We start from the raw sequence: 18,788 nt of genomic DNA, 5'->3' as shown, positions 1-18,788 counted from the left end.
CCCGGAGGGCCCATAGGGGCCAAAAACTCATTTAGAATGAACCCTGGCAATATGGGTATCAAAATTCTTGGAATTGTTCCGGAAACATGTTTTCCATGTAGTTGAGACCATAGAATGGATTTCAACCGGAATGGTCATTCTGGAACAGGTTCCCGAAGGGTCCAAAGTGACCATAAATTCATTTGGAAGAATCCCTGGCAATATGGGTACCAAAATTCTCAGAATTGTTCCGGAAACATCTTTTCCGTGTAGTTGGTCCGATAGGATGGATTTCATTCTGGAACAGTTTCTCGGAGGGCCTAAAGTGACCATAAATTCATTTAGAATAAACCCTGGCAATATGAGAATCAAAATTCTTGGAATTGTTCCTGAAACATGTTATTCATGTAGTTGAGACCATAGGATGGATATGAACCGGAACGGTCATTCTGGAACAGGTTACCGGAGGGCTCGTAGGGGCCTAAAACTCATTTAGAATAAACCCTGGCAATATGGGTATCAAAACTCTTGGAATTGTTTCGGAAATATGTTATCCATAAAGTTGAAACCATAGGATGGATATCAACCGAAACAGTCATCCTAGAACAAGTTCCCGAAAGGCCTTTAGTGGCCACAAAATCATTTAGAAGACACCCTGGCATCAAAATTCTTGGAATATTTTCGGAAACTTTTTTTCCAAGAAGATGGGTCTGATGTTGGGTCATCAGGCTGAATGGCCCTTATGCCGAACGGTTACTTCTAGATTGCTTTGAGAATAGGTCGTATGTGTAAAAGAGAGGCTCTCTTTGTTCACGCTCTCTTTCGCTTGTACATAAGCTAGTTTTGCATATTTTGCCACATTTTCAATTCAGAACGCTAGACAAAGCTATAATCTTTAGATATCTGCCAAGAAATCTGAAGTAAACTTTATTATAGAGAATGGAGGCAAAGAGAGACTCTCTTTTGCACATACGACCTATTCTCAAAGCACTCTAGACTTGTCGAATGACAAGTGAGGAGTGAATAGTGAGAAGTGAGCAGTGAGAAGTGGAAAGTAAAAAGTGGAAGAGAAAAGTGAAAAGTGAAATGAAAGAAATGAGAATAGAGAAGAGAGAAGTGAAAAGTGACACAGTGTTCACACGATTTTGCCACTCCCCGATTTTATCTACCTCCGGCTTTATCACATTTTCGGCCTGATTTTATCACGTCCCACCCCAAGTAACATTTGAAGTTTTATTCCGCTCTAGGAATGGTTTTCAAGATCGAATTACAAGAACTGACAATAAAACCCATTACTACAGGATCTCCTTCTGATGACCACTATAAGAGTAAAATATGTCCAAATGGCCCTCTCTAGATTACCACTATATACCTCTTATAAAAGTATATAAAAATCCGTTTCAAACCGCCCGCAAAAAAGGGAATTTGGCTGCGGCAGCTGTCAAAAATTTGGCTTTGAAAAAAGAAAAACAAAACCTTGCAAACAAATAATAACAAACTGAAGTGTTGATGAAAATCATGATGAGGATGACTGCAAAATAATACTTTTTCAGGTTTTTGCTAGTGCAAAAACGAGATTAAGCACTACGCGCCCGCAAAATAATACAGTTTTTTTAAAATAAATTTAAAATTGTTATAACATCAATAACGTAAACCTTCATTAAATTTATTAATATTACACCCAAATATGTTTGGTTTTTTTTTTTAGGGGGCTCCCGTAGCGTAGTTGGCTACACGTTCGCCTTACAAGCGAATGGTCATGGGTTCGATTCCCAGCCCCTCCGACAAACCCTCGTCAGTCGCCAGATCCGCAGCCCATACGGTGGCGTTTGGGGTACGCGCCTTACCGTCACGGCTGCCTGATGACGACTGACAACTTGTTCTTCTCGGAGGCATTCCTCCAAAGTTACCCGGATTAATGGCAACCGAACAATGCAACAATCATTGAATACACGACATGGACAAATGTACACAATGGACTTACGATGAGATGGACTGGCAACGACAACAATAATGGTAATGGAAATCTAAAAATAGATTCTGTGTGGAATCTGTAGAGCAGAATACCACAGTAGATGTCGGCACAGTAGCGGTTAAGTAACACAGAGTGCCTAACAAATAAATAAAGGAATAAAAAAAAATGTTTGTTTTTTATATCTTTTACCAAAAACGTGCCTTTCGTGGCGAAAACACCGTCGAATCGTAAATTCCAGTGATAAATTTCACTGAATTGAAGATAGTTCTCCATTTCCAATATGGCCATCATAGATTTTTCGATCAGGAAAATGTTGCTCTTATTGAACACTGTTATAAACCCTTTGCAATATAAATATTCTTATTGGGGTTATTTATTTGACCACATAACGACCCAAAAATATGGCTTTGATCAAGCTTTGAAAATTGGACTTATTACGCTCTTCGCTACAACCGTAGAGCTACTAACAAGACCAGGTGGCATTTGACGTTTGAAGCTTTTCGAGCAGATTTATTAGAGGTTTATTGATAGCAATAAGATCGCCAATAAATCTGAGCAACTAGCCATAGTGACTGCTGTCATAAATCCGCTATAAGAATTAAATAAATCTAATAAGCATGAAAATTGTTACTTGGGGCTTTTGTCATGTCCAAATTTTTATGTTAAAAAATTTTGAAAATTTTAGTCGTTCTTTTTGTTTTTGTAAATTATTCAGCAAACACCAATGATGCTTACAGCGCATGTGGTTCATTATAAATCATTTCTGAGTACCTGTCAAGAATTTTTTATTTTTTTAATTTTAATTTTTATTTTTTGACAAGAAATAACGGAAAAAGAAGATAGCAAGAGTTTCTTCTAAATAAGGGGCCCCACGGGAACCTGTTTGAGAATGACCGGTCCATTGTCAAACCATCTTATGGCCCAATAACCCAAAAGATCATGCTTCCGAAACAGTTTCATAAATTTTGATACCCATATTGCTAGAGTTTCTTCAAAATGAGCCTGTGGTCACTTTAGTCCAAGGATGTTAACGATCATTCAGTAATTTGCGTTCGATCATTTAGTAGTTTGTCAATAACTCATTCCAGAAGCTGAATTTCAAAATATGTTGTATGGTGGACTTCTAGTGCAAAGGTTTTTCTACAACTTTGCCTAACGGTTCGTTGTTTGAGTTCCACTAGTAACGAAGTTATAGCTATAGTTTCAGTAACTTAGACTAAATGATAACAAAATTCCAATCATTTAGTTTAAGTTACTGTAACTAGCGCTCTAACTCCGTTATTAGTTGAATTCTAATAACAAACCATAAGGCAAAGTTGTAGAAAAACCTTCGCACTAGAAGTCCACCATACAACATGTTTTGAAATTCAGCTTCTGGAATGTGTTATTGACAAACTACTAAATGATCGAACGCAAAATACTGAATGATCGTTAACATCCTTGCTTTAGTCCCGACGGGAACCTGTTCCAGGATGACTGTTCCGTTGTAAAACTATCATATGGTCCAATTACTAATCAAACCATGGTTCCGAAACAATTTCATGAATTTTGATACCCATATTGCCAGGGTTTCTTCAAAATGTGTTTGTGGCCATTTTATGCCCCACAGGAACCTGTTTCAGGATGACCGGTTCGTTGTCAAACCTTCCTGTGGTTCAATTACTTATCAGATCATGCTTCCGAAACAATTTCATGAATTTCGATGCCCATATTGCCAGGGTTTCTTCAGAATGAGTTTGTGGCCACCTTAGACCCCACGGGAACCTGTTTCCAGAATAGCCGTTCCGGAATTTAATTTTAAGATGGTCCTGTAATGTAGTTAAGTTATATTCTTTAAATTTCCAACGAAGTTTATTAGTCATGACGCAAGAAATCTTCATTTGGTTGAATATATATCTTCAACTTATACATACTTTGCTACTTGGCCCAGTTAATCCGGAGTTCCGGTAACCAGGTAATCCTAATCGGTTCTATGTAACATGTATCGAATAGTGGGTAAGTTCCTGCATCCGTAGCAATCAAAATCGTCAAAATCGGTGAAAAACTGACAATGTTATGATCATTTTAAGTCCGTGGGTACCCGGGTACCCTGTCGGTAACGTAAGGGTGTTTTTTTTTTGTCGGTAACAAAAGGGTTAATCGTGTCGCTATATGTACTAATGAAAATTGTGAATTTGATATGAATTCTAAAATAGTGTGATTGTTATCCATTTATATAATGTGTGAAAAATAGCCCATTCAGAAAATTATTTAATTGGGCAAAAGAAAAAATCTCTTGCACAGCCTGCGTGCTGTGGCTGCTAAAAACCAAATCGAAGTGATTTTCCACGCAACTTTATTGCGTCTATCAGACGAAGAAGTGCATGAATCTAGCGTAATGTAATTAAAATATGCTTGATACACTTTTTTAAAGATGCAGTGATAAATATCTCTCTACAAAACGGTGTATTCTCGCTGAATTATTGATTAATATGCGTGATGAGCCAACGTTAGATCCCAGGCTAGGTAATGTTACCCTATTTTGGTAGATATGTGTGATCGAAACGTGAAGTGATAACTGAGCCGTTGTTTTCGTAGTGCCCATTCTTAATTTTCCTGGACTCGCATGGTCCTGGATCAATCACGTAGTCCCGTCGCTCTTGTGAATGATAAGCGTGCTTTTTTCGAAGGCGTTTTACTTTTTACAACGGTGCGAGTCCCGGGAGGTTGAAATTAAATTGCTGTATAATCTTAGGATATTTCAACATAATGTCGTTAACTTATTATGGGAGTACTTTGTCCACCCATTAATTAATATGAGGAAAAAAGCAAAAATTGATTTATTTAGCTACTCGATGGGGAAATCGGCTGTCGAACGGCTAAAACTCATGGCTTATGTTGAACTCCCATACGAAATGCACGTGCGTTCAACATTTGGCGAATTACTCTAATCAAAAGAGTTAAAGTTACAATATAACCTTTTAAGTCAGCAATATCACGTCACGTTTTCGACGGCACAAATGTAAATCAATGATCAGTTCACCTGAAAAGTATCTTTTACGTGCATACTTTAGTAAGGCAATGGAAAATTTGTTTTTCGCCGTTGCCTGTCGCTTTTTAGTAGATTTGGGCCCCTTAAAGCGTGAAGTAGTTTTGTATTGTATTCTAACGGGATTCAATTTGAGGATATATATATTCTTTTTTCAATTGTAGATCATAAAATTGTTGCCATCGTCGCTCATCAAAACAGAACTAAGGAATAATGGTATCATATTCGATAGACGCGTCATGTAACGCGATCCGTCATTAATAGAATTACCGTTGCGTAAAGGAAGAAACTATCGATTTCATATGACTTCAGTTCTGCTGATGTCATTCACTAGCCATTCATACCCTATAGAGTGAATTGTTTCAATTTGATCAATTTTTTTATTATTTTTATCTTCTGTTCATTTATTCAAAAATAAACCCAATTTCCGCCTATTATAATTTCAATTTCATTAGAAACTGAAGTGAAATTTGCAAATGCAATTAATCCGTTGCTCTGTTATCAAAACAGCATTTATTATTCGCATATTTGAACGATGCGTTTAATCTTCAATGAAGTCGTAAGGTTTCTTTTAATGATTATTATGTAGCTAAAATAACGATACGGTTATTGAATCTGACGGCTAATCCAGAATGAACCCAACAAGGAAAAGAAACGGGCGTGATCTATACTTACTCTAGACGTGATGTTGCTTTTGCTTTCATTATCGGCATACTGGTCGTCTGTGTTAATTGTCATGGTGGTGCTGGTTGGCCGTTCTTATCGGAACAGTAGCGTATTTTCTTTCGAGGAATCCTGCTTCCTCTTGGCGCGGCACAGCACTTTGTTGGGTTTAATTCCCGAAATCTGTGAATAGTGATGATAAAGCATACTTTGTAAGAGCCGCCGTAAATTATTGTATTGGTCAGTGAAGTAATTTTTTTTGATAAGTTCGGTAGACTGAAATAATAATCTATGCGATGAGTGTACTAGTACGGAAAAAATCAAGTTTTGCAACGAGTTGCATAAATTATTTCAGGAAGTTCCAACCAGAACATCACATAGAAATAAGAAATTTTTGAGCCGCCTCCCCTTCGTCACGATTTTTATATAAACTAAAAAAATATGTTTTAATGGATTATCACGCTTTTTGAAACCCATTCCACTGCCCACAATCGTATATTTGTCCCACATGGCAGTATAAGCGTGACGATAACAGAAAAAGAACTAAAAAAATTGTTAAGAAAATTATTTTGTCGTATTATTATAGTCGAGTGTGTATTATTAAGTCGAGTCAAGTACGAGACACTGAAGACGGCCTTACTGTTGAGGTCGAAATACGTATCTGTCAAGATACAATTAAGTGGTGGAATTCAATGGGATTGTACAAACTCGTCTTATGACAAGCTAAGAAAATTATCAAACGCGAATTGTCTCCACTTGTCATCAGACGAGTTAGTACTAGTTTCCAGGTCCAGCCCACTGTAATATGCCGTATTTTATCAGCCTGCCGATGACTGCATTTTTGTACACTTGGTATAACTCGTGATTCAAGCGTCTGCACCGTTCACCATTTTCCACCACGCCGCCAAGCATTATTATTGTTACTTTTTTGGTTGTCAAAAATTACTTTCACCCTCCGTAGGGGTTCAAAAGTTACACTAAATTATTTGGTTTCTAAACAAGACTCTTCCCCACACTCTCCTTGTTTTCCATTGATTCGCCCACCCTTTCTATAGAAGTCTTCTAAGGATAGATTTTTTTTTTAAATAAATATGGTTGTAATCATCATATTTAACCTCAATTCGTCGTGCTGAGTCATTAAGTATGTGAATATCGGCCCTGTGGGTCTCCCATCAAAAGTTCATTTGTGAAGCGATCATATAGCCTTTCGGTACACCTTGGTGTACAAGAAAGCCAAACACTGACATTATTTCAATTTCTCTTCCGGTTCTTCTATCAAAATTTTGTCTTTTTACAAATTGATGTGCACCAAAGGCAAAAACAAAACGCTAGATAGTATTATCTGTATTCGAAGCTACGTAGAACGTGGTAGAACTTTCTTCTACGGGATAAGCAAAGCAACTAAAATGCTCGATTAGAAATGAACTTATCAGCTTAGGAAAATAAAGCTACCGTATTTCAAAACTTGCACCTCGTATAAATTGTCGCAATGTCATGTACTCTTGCTTCATATTGTATTTTTTAATTGTTTGTTTTTTTTTTCAAGCGCAAGACTAAATACTAATTACTTTATCTGGGAAATATAGGGTTTTACTATTTCCCAGTCTTTCTGGTGCATGTAATATGTGACAATACTAATGGGAAACAGGGGGGGAACCTCCCAATTGTATCGATTTTATTGGGTATTTTGGCCTCATACAACATATAACAAACATAGCTAGCCGATGAACATTAATTCACATTTCAAAAAAGTTGTGATGTTCTTCTCCTGAAACAGTGAAACTCGATTACACGTGAGTCTTTTTTTTTATTTTTTTTTTATTTTGAACCTTCCTTTGAAGTGCATTGAAATCCATTTCAACTTCAGCACACCCAAAATAACGCTATAACTTTGTGACGCAACGACATAAAAATCTGAAAGTTCTTTTCATACTTCGGGAAAATATGATTCTCTGAATTAATCAGCTTTTAACGGCCTCTATAGAGGACAGGCACTACAATGAGTGAGAAGTGAAAAGTGGGTAGTAGGAAGTAAGTAGGGAGAAGTGGAAAATGAGAAGTGAGAAGAGAGAAGTAAGAAATTAAAAGTAAGAAACGAGAAGTGAGAAATGAGAAGTGAAAAATTAGTACAGTAAATAAATTCCTTATTTATTATCTATAAAAAGTACATGAAATAGCTTATGAACACAGGGCTTGCTTTCCGTGGCAATATTTTTTTTTTTTAAATTCATTTGAGAATTTCTTTGAAAATTCTTATAGGCATTCTTTTGAGATTCTCTTCAGGTTTTCCTTCGGAGATTCCTTCAGTAAAACCATACAAAATAATTCTATCTGAAATTTTGTGTACTGAAGAATGGAATAGTTTCTGATGGGACTCCTGGAGAAATTTCCGAATGAGTGCTTGAGCGACTTTTCGAAGTAATTTTCGAGGTAATTCCTGATGAAATATCGGAGAAGGCTCATAAGGCATTTCCAGCAAAATGTTTGAAGGAATTATCTATTGAATTTTAAACGGAATAGGTCAAAACATTCTTAAAGGGATTTCTGAAGAAATTCCATTAGGAATTTTCAAAAAATCAATTAAAGGAATTTGTAAAAGAATCTCTAGAGGAATTTTCAAAGGTATTTCTGAAGGAATTTCCAATTTAGTTCCCGAGGGATTTCTTAAAAAAAAATCAAAAGAAAAGCCCCAAGAAATTCCTAAACCAATTTCTGAAAAAAGTTCCTATGCAAATTTTTCAAACCTAAAGAAATTTCCGAACAAAATCCCAAAAGAATGTTCGATGGAATTTTTGAAGGAATTTTCAAAATATTTTCCGTAGGTATTTCTGAAGTAATTGCGGAAGCTGCTTGCGAAGAAGTTTGGGATTCCTAAAAGGGGTTTCCAAATGAATGATTAGTATTTCCGAAGGAGTTCCAAGTGGAAGTTCTAAATTCAAAAGGAATTTCTGAGGTAAATTCTGAAGTAATTCTTAAAATTTCTTCTTTCAATTTTTTAAAGAACATCCGGAGGAATTTAAAAAGTAATTTTTAGAATAATTTCCGAAGTTATTTCCGAAGGATTTTTCGAGAGAGTTTTTAAAAGAAGTCTCGAAGGAATATCCAAAGGAAATCTCGATGTATTCTAAGAATGTCGGAATTTTTTCAGTAGTTCCTTTGAAAGTTCCTTTAGGATTTTTTTCAGAGGTTCCCCAGGAATTTCCTAGAATTTTGTGCTAGAACCTTGGTATTTTTAGAATGAGCTACTGGTAAACTTAAAAGACGGATCAACTCCATAAGCAGGGTGTCTACTACCTGGAAAAACCTGGAAAACCTGGAATTATCAGGGAATTTCTTCCCAGCTGGAAAATACCTGGAATTATCAGGGAATTCCTGACATAATCAGGGAAATTTGAATACCCGGTGATCATGAGTGAGAGATAAAAAGATTTTAAAAATATTTGAATAAATATACCAATCAAATCTATTGAGAATGTAGTGAACGTTATGGGATCGTTGTTCCGCAAAAAACGTTTTGCCATCTTCTGAGGAATTCCTGGAGAATTTCCGAAGCTATTCTTGGTGGAATCTAGGAATTTATTCGGGAAATCGGTTAGGGATTGCTTTGTAAATTTTTTTGATTATTCCCTCGGAATTTTTTTAGGAATATATTTAAAAATACTAAATTTTTCAAAGCAATTCCTGGAGGAACTTCCGAAAGAATTTCGGGATCAGTTTTCCAAGGAATTATTCAAAGAAATCACTAAAAAAAGTGTTCATAAGAATGATTAGTAATTTTATAAAATAATTTCTGGAGGAATTTCCAAGATAAAAATCGAAAAGAATTCTCGAAGTATTTCCAAAGAATTCTTAAAAGCAAAATATCCGGAAAAACTCCTCCAGGTGTTTTCTAAAGTTTTCCTTAAGATACTTCTGAATGAGTTCTTAAAAAGTCCCAAGGAATTTCAAAAAAAAATCTGTCGCATTTTTCGAAGGTTTTTACAGTAAAGCAGTAATAGAACGCTAGTGGCGCTGTAATCGTTGAAATTATTCTGCCAAAATATGGTTCAATAAGCTTAATAGCTTATTCAGATTACGATTAGATTATTTATCGTAATAAATATCGTGTTAAGCCCGCAATCCACTGTTTGTTATAATGACAAATATTTGTCAAGTTGATCCGGACATCTATCATACCGATTAGAATTCGACATGGGCTGACTTGACAAATATTTGTCATTATGACAAACAGTGTACTGATAGTGATAGCTTTAAAGCGGAGAAAGAAAATTGAATGTATGGTGATGACTGATGGCATCAGGTTGTTGTTCATCATGATATTTATGATCATAAATGGCGTAATCTGAATAGGCTATAACTTGGCCGTTTGACACTCATAGTACCGATACCTTGGCTGCTAGGTCCAAGCAAACTAGATGTTGGTCACGCGAACAGGTATAAAGACGTTAGGCAAGTAGAAGCATAAGTACTAGAACGCTAGTGGCGCTGTAGTCAATAAAAGTATTTTGCCAAAATATGCTTTCACAAGCCTAACTTGTCGGTTTGTTATGTATAATGTTGTAGTGCATGTTTTGTTTCATTACCAACATTGGTTTGACACTTGTAGTACCGGTACTTTGGCTGCCAGATCAAAGTGACCTAGATGTTAGTCACGCGAACAGGAACGACATTAGCAATCTAATACTTATGCATCTACTGTTAGGCATGAGTACGCTAGGCATAAAATATGTTAAGCATAAAATGCCCCAAAAACAGCCTACAACATAAAGAAGGTATTATGCCTAACGTCATGGACCCAGCGATCTCATATTTTTGCATCAACACATTTCTTGAAGGAGTTTTCGTAAGAAGTTCTGAAGGATTTCCTGAAGAAATTTCCAAACATATTTCCGTAGTTTTCTAGTTTTTTAAAGTTTCTTTAAAAAAAACAGCTGAAATAAAATTCCTAAGGAAATTTAAAAAAAAATCGTAAAGAAATCGCCAAATGCATCTCTAAAAGAAATTTTGGAAACAATTCCTTGAGATGTCTTCTAAAGTTTGAGCAAATAAATTTTCAAATTAAATCCTGGAGGAAGTTCTGAAGCAATTCCTAAAATCCGGAGGATTTTTCGATGGAATCTATGAAGATATTTTCAAAGGAATACCTGGAGAAACTTCCTATGTGATTCCAGAAGGTATTTTGATTGAATGGCTGAAGCAATTTCTGGGTGAACTTGCGAAGAATTCCTGGAGGAATTTCTTAAGTAATTTACAATATTGTTTTTGTGAAGCCACCAAAATATTTTTTTAAATAATATTTTTCGCAATATTTACTTTTTTGAAATGATTATTTTGCTGCTAAAATCTATATATGGCACGTTTGTTTTTTCCTGGAAATTAATGTAAAACACCTGGAAAAAACCTGGAAAAATCAGGGAATTTTGTTTTCACAGATGAGTAGACACCCTGATAAGGAGATTTCGAAGGAGATCCTGAGGAAGTTTCCGAAGGAATTCCAATAAGAATATCTACTGAAATTCTATTTGGAATTAGGAAACTCATCTAGTAATTCCTTCTGAAATTCCTTTGAAAAATCCGTTGGAAATTCTTTGAGGAATTCCTTATGAAATTGTTGCAGGTTCTCCTTAGAAAATTTGGCATTTAAATGATGCACAATTAGCAAAGGTGATGATATATTTTAGATTATAAAATTTCGCCGTATTACATATAAATGTTTTAAAAAAGTTGGCAAAAAATAAGTTGTAGTAGAATATTTTAGTAAACATTATTTTATCTGTAATCTGTAGCAAAACGGTACAAACTGATTTACTTAACATGATCATTCTTACCAACAAATCATGTTGCTGCGAAGAACAATCATATTCCATGTTATCGTGCCACATTGCATAGCTCAACAAGCCTTGAAGCGATAGATGAGCTTGCATTTTAAAATGCTGATGTCATGGATATCAAACTATTTAATTTATTACGCGACACTATTTGAACATTTTTACTTACTCGTTGGTATGGAAAAGTAGGCCGTTTTGTCACTCAAAGACGAACTGTAAACTAGGTAGGTATTATGATCAGGAATTGCAAAAATTATTTTTCTTTGGGGTATAAGCAGTATCTCCTCTATTTTAGTAGGGTTACTTTACTGCTCCTCGACTCGTTTCTAAGCGACAAAATTAGTGCTGTAATTTTTTGTTTGGCGATAAGATAAATATATGTCCAATAAAATGGAAAACGGGACAGTTTCCCTAAAATAGCACATTTTGCCAGGTCTAAAAATCTCATTAATAGCATTCTTAAACTTTAGTATCATAAGAAATATATAAATGCCCTAAATTTGCTTAAGTAAATAAGGCTTTAATAGTTAGAAACAAAGTAATTATTATTATGTATTGGTATTGGTTTGTATGTTTGTATTGGTTTTATTTTCAGAAGTTTTGAAAAAAAAACAAATCGCTAATAATTCTACACAGTATGAAAGTTGTCGTTTCCAATATCAATACCTATAATCAAACCCCATAAATTCAAAAGTTAAATGTAAATACGTAAAGTAAAGTCCTACGTCTACTCGCGGTTATGTTTAAAACATTACCCATTACTTTTTTCTAAGCAATGGAGGGGGACTCTGCTCAACATACTTCCTGGGTTGGACGTCAAAGAAGTGCGGGGTTAGGGACCACCTCCAACAGCAATCGAGGGAGGCAGGACTACATCCCCGACCAGTGCACAACGCACCCTCGCGGTTAGCTGCGTGTCCTTGCAGCACCGAACATCGTGACTCGCTTTTTTAGAAGAACACCATGGTATCGTGCCAGCGCATTGCCTGCTTTCCAAGTAGCCCAAGTAGCCAAGTAGAAGTGCTTGTGCGAGTTCCTCTGGGAGCTCCTCCAGGAGTTTTTCCAAGAGTTCCTCCGGGAATCCCTCCAGGAACTTCACAGGGAATTCCTGGAAGTATTTGTCAGGAATTGCACGGGAAATGAGATTTCGGAAGTTCCTCAAGAAAATCAACTCCGGATATTCTACCGGCTGTTCCTCTGAAAATTCCTCCGGGGGTTCCACCAGTAGTTCCTCCGGGAATTTATTCACGGTTTCTTTCAGGAATCCATTTAGGCTTTTTTTTTAGGAATTTATCTTCAAATTCCTCCAGAAGTTCCTCCGAGAATTTCTCTGGGAGTTCCTCCGGAAGTTCATTTGGGAGTTCATCCGGGAGTTCTTACGAGAGTTTCTCCGGGAATTTTTCCAGGATTTCCTGCGGAAATTCTTCCTGTAGTTCTTCAAGAAAAGCCTCCAAAAGTTCCACCCGCAGTTCTTTCGAGAACTCCTCTGAGAATTTCTCCACAAATTCCTCCGGAAATTACTCTGGAAGTTCCTCCGGGAGTTCATTCTCAGACGAATACCCAGAGGAACTGCATGTGAAACTCCCGGAAGAATTCTCGTAGAAACTGCCGATGGATCTCCCCGAGGAATTCCTGAAGGAACTGCCGGAGGAACTCCCGTAAGAACTCCTGGAGATATTTCAGGAGGAACTCCTAGAAGGATTGTAGCATGCGTATCAGACGCATTCCTTGCGTCATTCCGAATATAATTCAAGACCCCATACTTCAGCGACCCATCAAGTCAATGCTCAATGCAATGCATATGCTTTGGAAGTGTCATTTTAAAGAGTAATCACTTTATGGTTGTTTCTAGGCCAAGATCTTCCCAAGCTACCCATCGCACGTTAGTGCCGACGGTGTGGTTTCTATTTTGCTATCTCTCTCCCGATCAGTGCATCGATCACTGATTGGCTAGTTATACATACTGACTTCAGGTACCTCCAAATGTGAGCTCAGGTTAAGTTAAGAACTTTTGATTAATAAAACATTCTAGTTTCAACGTTCGACGAGTGTGTTTAACGAGAAAGATATCACCCGCCAAACAGAACTGCTACAGGATTCCTAGAGGACATCCCGGAGGAACTCCCAGAGAACTTCGGGAGGAATTTTCCTGCTATGTTTCTGAAGACAGCCTAAATGATTGCCTGAAAAAAGTCTGAATGATTTCCTGGAAGAGCTACTGGTGGAACTCCCAGAGGAATTTGCAGAGGAACACCCGGAGGAACTCTCGGATGAATTGCAGGAAGAATTCCCGGAGGAACTCTCAGAGGAATTATCGAAGTAACCAGGGCCGGATTTAGCCGGAAGGGGGCCAGTGAAACAACCAGAAGAATTCTCGAAAAAAAAACTTGGAGAATTCACCTTAAAGATAAATCTCATCTAGCTGAATCCTTTGTAGGGGTAAGTAGCTGGATTATCATCATCATCATCATCAGAGGACCTCCCGGAGAATTCCCTTAGGAGCTCCTAGAGAAATTGTCGGAGGAGCTTCTGGCGGAATTTCAATATAAATTTGATGAAGAAGCCTAAATGAATTCCAGAAAGAAAGCCTGAATGAATTCCCGGTGGAAATTCTGGAGAAATTCAGAGGAACCCCCGTAGGAACTGCCGATAGAACTAGCGGAAAAATTCTCGGAGGAAATCCTGGAGGAACTGCCGGTGGATCTCCTGGAAGAATTCCCGGAGAAGTTTCCGGTCTTGAAGTTTCCACCGGAATTCTTTCAGGATCTCTTCGGTAATTAATCATTTTTGGTATAGTTTCTGTATAAATTGGATGGAATTGGTGATATTCTTGGAGAAATTCTTTGAAATTTTCACAAGTAATTATTCGGACTTTCACGGAACATTTTATGGATTCTACAGAAGAAATTCGAAGATTTGGAAAAAGGAATTCTACGGTGCAATTTTTCAGAAATGTTTATGAGAAATAGCACGAAATTATTATCTGAAGAATTACCTGCAGAACTAATGAAGGAGTTTTTTTAAAGTTTTTTATAATAATTGTTATGGCTATTGTTATATTGTTATAGATTGTTATTTTATATTCTTTCTGAATACTAAGTTCGTTAATAATTTTCTCACTCTATTTAAAAATATCTGTTCAATAAATCATGCATTTTTAAATCCATTATTGTTTTAATCATTATTGTGAACGTTGAATTGTGGGCGTGAATGCGTCACGTTCAGGGTTTGCAGAAATCGCTCTCAATAGATAACGAACAACGATAAAAGAGAGGCAAAACTGTTCCGAATCATAACAAGCCATGATAACAAATTTATCAAACTTGTATACAAGTGCGAAAAAACAGAATCTGATAGAAAGCACCTACAGAAAAATGGTGATTCTCGCTCTGTTTTCGCTCATTTCGTGGTGGTTACTGCACAGCTGTGTAGAACAAGTTGAAATGCATCATCAGAGCTAGTGCTCCCCACATTTGGAGCTTTCTAAAAGAAATTTATCATGGGGAATAGCCTCCCGAATCAGTTCTGTATCATGACAACTTGCGAAAAAAGTCTCTCGCGGTTTGCTACATATCGTATATGTATACAGAGATGATAAGTGAGAGACTTGTTGCTCCGACTTTCGGATGTTAACAACAGCCACTTCAGCACAGACAAACAGACGTAACACTGATGAAATTCTCATCGTCCTTGCTCTGAATGGTCGTTTCAAATTACACTGATTACATGTTCCACACCTAGAGGCGCACGCATCGTTTACTTTTAGTTTGACATCTCATACTAGCGCTGTCTGTTGACATTGTCGTACTAAACAATAATCCGTGCAACATGCAATACACGAAATGGTGGTAAAGTAACTGGTCGATGAATTTTCCAGGAAATTGTTCTAGCTGTTACGTCTGTTTGTCTGTGTCAGTCTTGTGGTCAGTCTTGTGGTGAGCCAGTTCCAACTTCTTGGAACTCATCCACTACTCCACAATTGCGATCGAGTGGGCTGCAGTCAACTCCACCTCTTCGATCGATTCGCCGTAGACCTCCAGCGTAATATCGTCAACGAAGCCGACGATTACCACGCCCACCTGTGTGTATGTGTGTGTATGTCTGTGCGCACCCATCCAAAGAAATGTGGCAAAAGTGTCAGTAAATTTTCAGGCACTTATCCTTGACCAATTTGCTTGAAACAAGTTGCATTCGCTGTTGAAACAAGTTGCAGATGCTGTAATTAAGATTCTTTCAAACTCAAGTGTTTTTTTCAAGCTTCTAATTGCTCCCTGGGATATCTAGCTGGGTTCACCGCATTATATAATTGCAGCTATCTTACGACTTAACCTATCAGTGCAGTATTTGTCATTATGACAAAGAGTGTTCTAGGAGCCTTAGACCCTTCATCTCATATTTGAGTCTGCATAAATTATAACAAAGTTTCTTGGATCAACATGATCCCTCTAATGTAAGAAAAAATACAGAAAATCTATCGACCCATTCACCGGTAACAAATTTCCAAGAACACAGCATAATTGTCCTCGACTTGTTTTCCCAAAAGAGCTTCCATTAATCCTGTTAGACTGTTAGACTTTCGGATATCAAACCGCCTTTCCATATTCATCAAACAGGAACCAACAGACACGCGAGCAACGAACTGGTATGTGCCCATGCTCAACGTTCCGTGAAGAGAACGTGTAATACGGTGGACAAACACAAACGCCATATGTAGGTACCGCTTACCTTTAGTATACAACTGTCTTTTCGTTCACTCCAATGCACAATTCCCGTCAATCAATGGATACGAGAGATGCTGCGGCTGTGATCTTCCACTGGTAATCCAATCATTTTCCCAAGAATTCCTTGTGGCTTTCCATGTGTATTGATCAACTATCTTTGTAGAAGAAGTATCCTAACCCGTGGAACTTGATTTCTGCTTGATGCGTGTATATAAAGTGTAACTGCAGTTATAGCTGATTTACGTTCACTCTAATTGAGAATTGCACTGCGTTTTACGCACTATAGTGGAAACTTGTAAGAAAACAAACTTTTTTGGGCTTCACTTGTTTCAGACAACTTGGTATGTCGATTGCATTGCATGTCATGTATGTATCTATATTAGACCTATTCACTCTTCAACTCATCTCATGATCGCGGATCGCAAAATTTTGGCAGTCCCTGGAGCATTGATCAATTAGGATATTAAACTGATTTTGGAGTTATTATAGACATCGGTTGGATTTGAAACCGTTAGGATCGGACTTCAAATGAATTTAAATTTTGACTGCATTAGAATTAAGGTTGGAGTTTTGAAGGATTCGGGCGGAATACCAAATTATTTAGATCACATTTATCTAAGCTATGAAATTAGGATTTTATATTAACGTATTGAACAGGTCTAATTTACATACATTGGAGCGCACCTTTCACATTCGAACATCCACAGGAACCGAGGAGACAGACGGAATAAAATTGCACTGATGTAAATATGTTGCGGGATCAAATTACCCGCCGGGCCGGGTCTCTATTCTCCTCGTGTCGTGTATATTAACGTTCTCCTTCTGCTCGTCAACCGCAAATCCAAACGCAACTACCCCCGGCGAACCACCAGGTTGCAGTCCAACCTTTGAATAGGATTTAAACACCTCAATTGAGGAACCAGCTATTAGGTGTCCTGCAAACTACAAAACTGCACTATACTACACTCGCGACAGTGAAACTTTGAATCGAGAGCCCTTTCAAGCTACCGGCCGGCCGAGTTGACGATCGAAATGCAACTAAACGGAAAAGCGCAACTGCTCGGGTAAGTAACCTCGTGTTGATTTGGCTTCTCTTTGAAGATTGGCTACAGTCGGCAAACGATGGACGAAGGATGTACGTACAAACAAACTGACCAACCAACAGTTCGACCCGGAGTGAACCAACGTAATGAGAAGCTTTTCCTATTTGAACAGAGAATAGAACCTAGCTTGGATCCTTGACAATCGACGTCTTTCCAAGAGAGATAATGCATGACAAGAGCAACGACGTGTGCGAGTATAAACTGAAACTCTTGTAATGCGCGCACTGATAAGCTTTCATTGCTGGCGTTCTATCCTCCGGTGTTAGCTACCGGCGATGGTGGTTACTTTGCGATTGAACTTTTTTCATTTTTTTATAATTAGGTATGTTGAACAAACAATTATCCACTATGAACAGGTATAATACATTTACAATCAATTTGAATTTTCTCAATTTTTTATATTATAATATTTTGAAGTTTAAACTGGGAAGCTAATGCTCTCAAAGATAAAGTTACCAATAAGCATTCGGCGAACACGGGTCGCCTGTGTTTCCCTCCCCTTTTCACACTTTTTGTATGAAGCACCATTTTTTTATGGATCGTCAAACCTCGTATAACAGCTCCCTCTAAGCGTCACGTAATTTATAGACAATCGCTAACCAAACCCAACTGACCAACCCTGATGCTATGGAATTGAGAAAAGCATCAAACGTCGATCGCGTAGCAGTCGAGATGACCCCATGACATCTGCTTAACTGATGTAACATTGATTTCGCAATACATATCTGAGACGCCGACAGCTGGCAGGTTATCTAAGCGAAAGAGTTCAAATTTGTATTTTAAATCATGCAGTTTAACGAATTCCAAGAGCCGCTTCATTTGGTTTTCATTTCATGGTGAATGCTCTGAGATCAAGGGATCATAACTAATTGTTCAATCTAGTGACTACACGTCCCCAACCACGAAGTCTACGATAGGTCCGCAAATCATCTTCCATATCATCGATTCACCTTTCTTGCTGCATACCTCGCCTATATTATGCCCCTAGGATCGCTACTGAGAACCATTCTCACCGTACCTAAGCCATCGCAGTCGTTCGATATCAGAGGTGTGAACGATGGATGATTCTTCCAACAGCTGATGCAATTCTTCGTTCATTCGCCTCTTCCATGTACTGTATTCCATTTACGAACGATGCACTTTTCTTTAGAAACCTATACTCCAAGTGCGCTTTAGTTCTTCATTGTTGCATTATTCAGATCTCGTGTTCTGGAATGTTCTTCAAGCCTTTTCCAGACCTCGTGTCCATAGAGGACTACCGATCTAATGTAGATACCTAGTTATTTTGGTTTAACGGCGAACTCTATTCGTTCTATATTTATTATGTGGAGTCCAAAGTACGTACGATTTCCTGCCACGATGCATCTCCTAATTTTTCCAATGGTACCGTTTTGTGCGGTCACCGGTGAACCCAAGTACAGGAACTCTTCAACCACCGACCTCCCCGCGGTGCTGGCCGGAGTATGAGCAACCCTAGAGAAGATCGGGTAA

The 18,788-nt window shown here is 37.7% G+C and overlaps 1 protein-coding gene across 14 annotated transcripts in view; it reads right to left on the bottom strand.

The window, feature by feature from the left end:
* The window catches only part of LOC134205673 (protein white), a 54,584-nt gene extending 37,256 nt beyond the window's left edge, over nt 1-17,328 (bottom strand). Inside the window, exons 1-3 of one of the 14 annotated variants that reach the window (XR_009978175.1) lie at nt 16,867-17,328; nt 16,199-16,633; nt 5,658-5,828 (exon numbers count right to left, since the gene is read on the bottom strand). Coding sequence is in view for 13 of the 14 variants with exons in the window: in XM_062681173.1 (XP_062537157.1) it covers nt 5,658-5,720 (63 nt within the window). In the remaining variant the exon portion in view is untranslated. The remainder of the gene's footprint in view (nt 1-5,657; nt 5,829-16,198; nt 16,634-16,866) is intronic. The other 13 variants (XM_062681173.1, XM_062681174.1, XM_062681175.1 and 10 more) reach the window with 13 other exon arrangements.
* Nucleotides 17,329-18,788: the final 1,460 nt, after the last annotated feature.

The sequence above is a fragment of the Armigeres subalbatus genome, chromosome 1, assembly GCF_024139115.2.
Source record: "Armigeres subalbatus isolate Guangzhou_Male chromosome 1, GZ_Asu_2, whole genome shotgun sequence".
NCBI classification, from domain to species: Eukaryota; Metazoa; Arthropoda; class Insecta; order Diptera; family Culicidae; genus Armigeres; species Armigeres subalbatus.
Note: the sequence above shows the minus strand (reverse complement) of the source record. Positions and strands in the feature narration are given on the sequence as shown.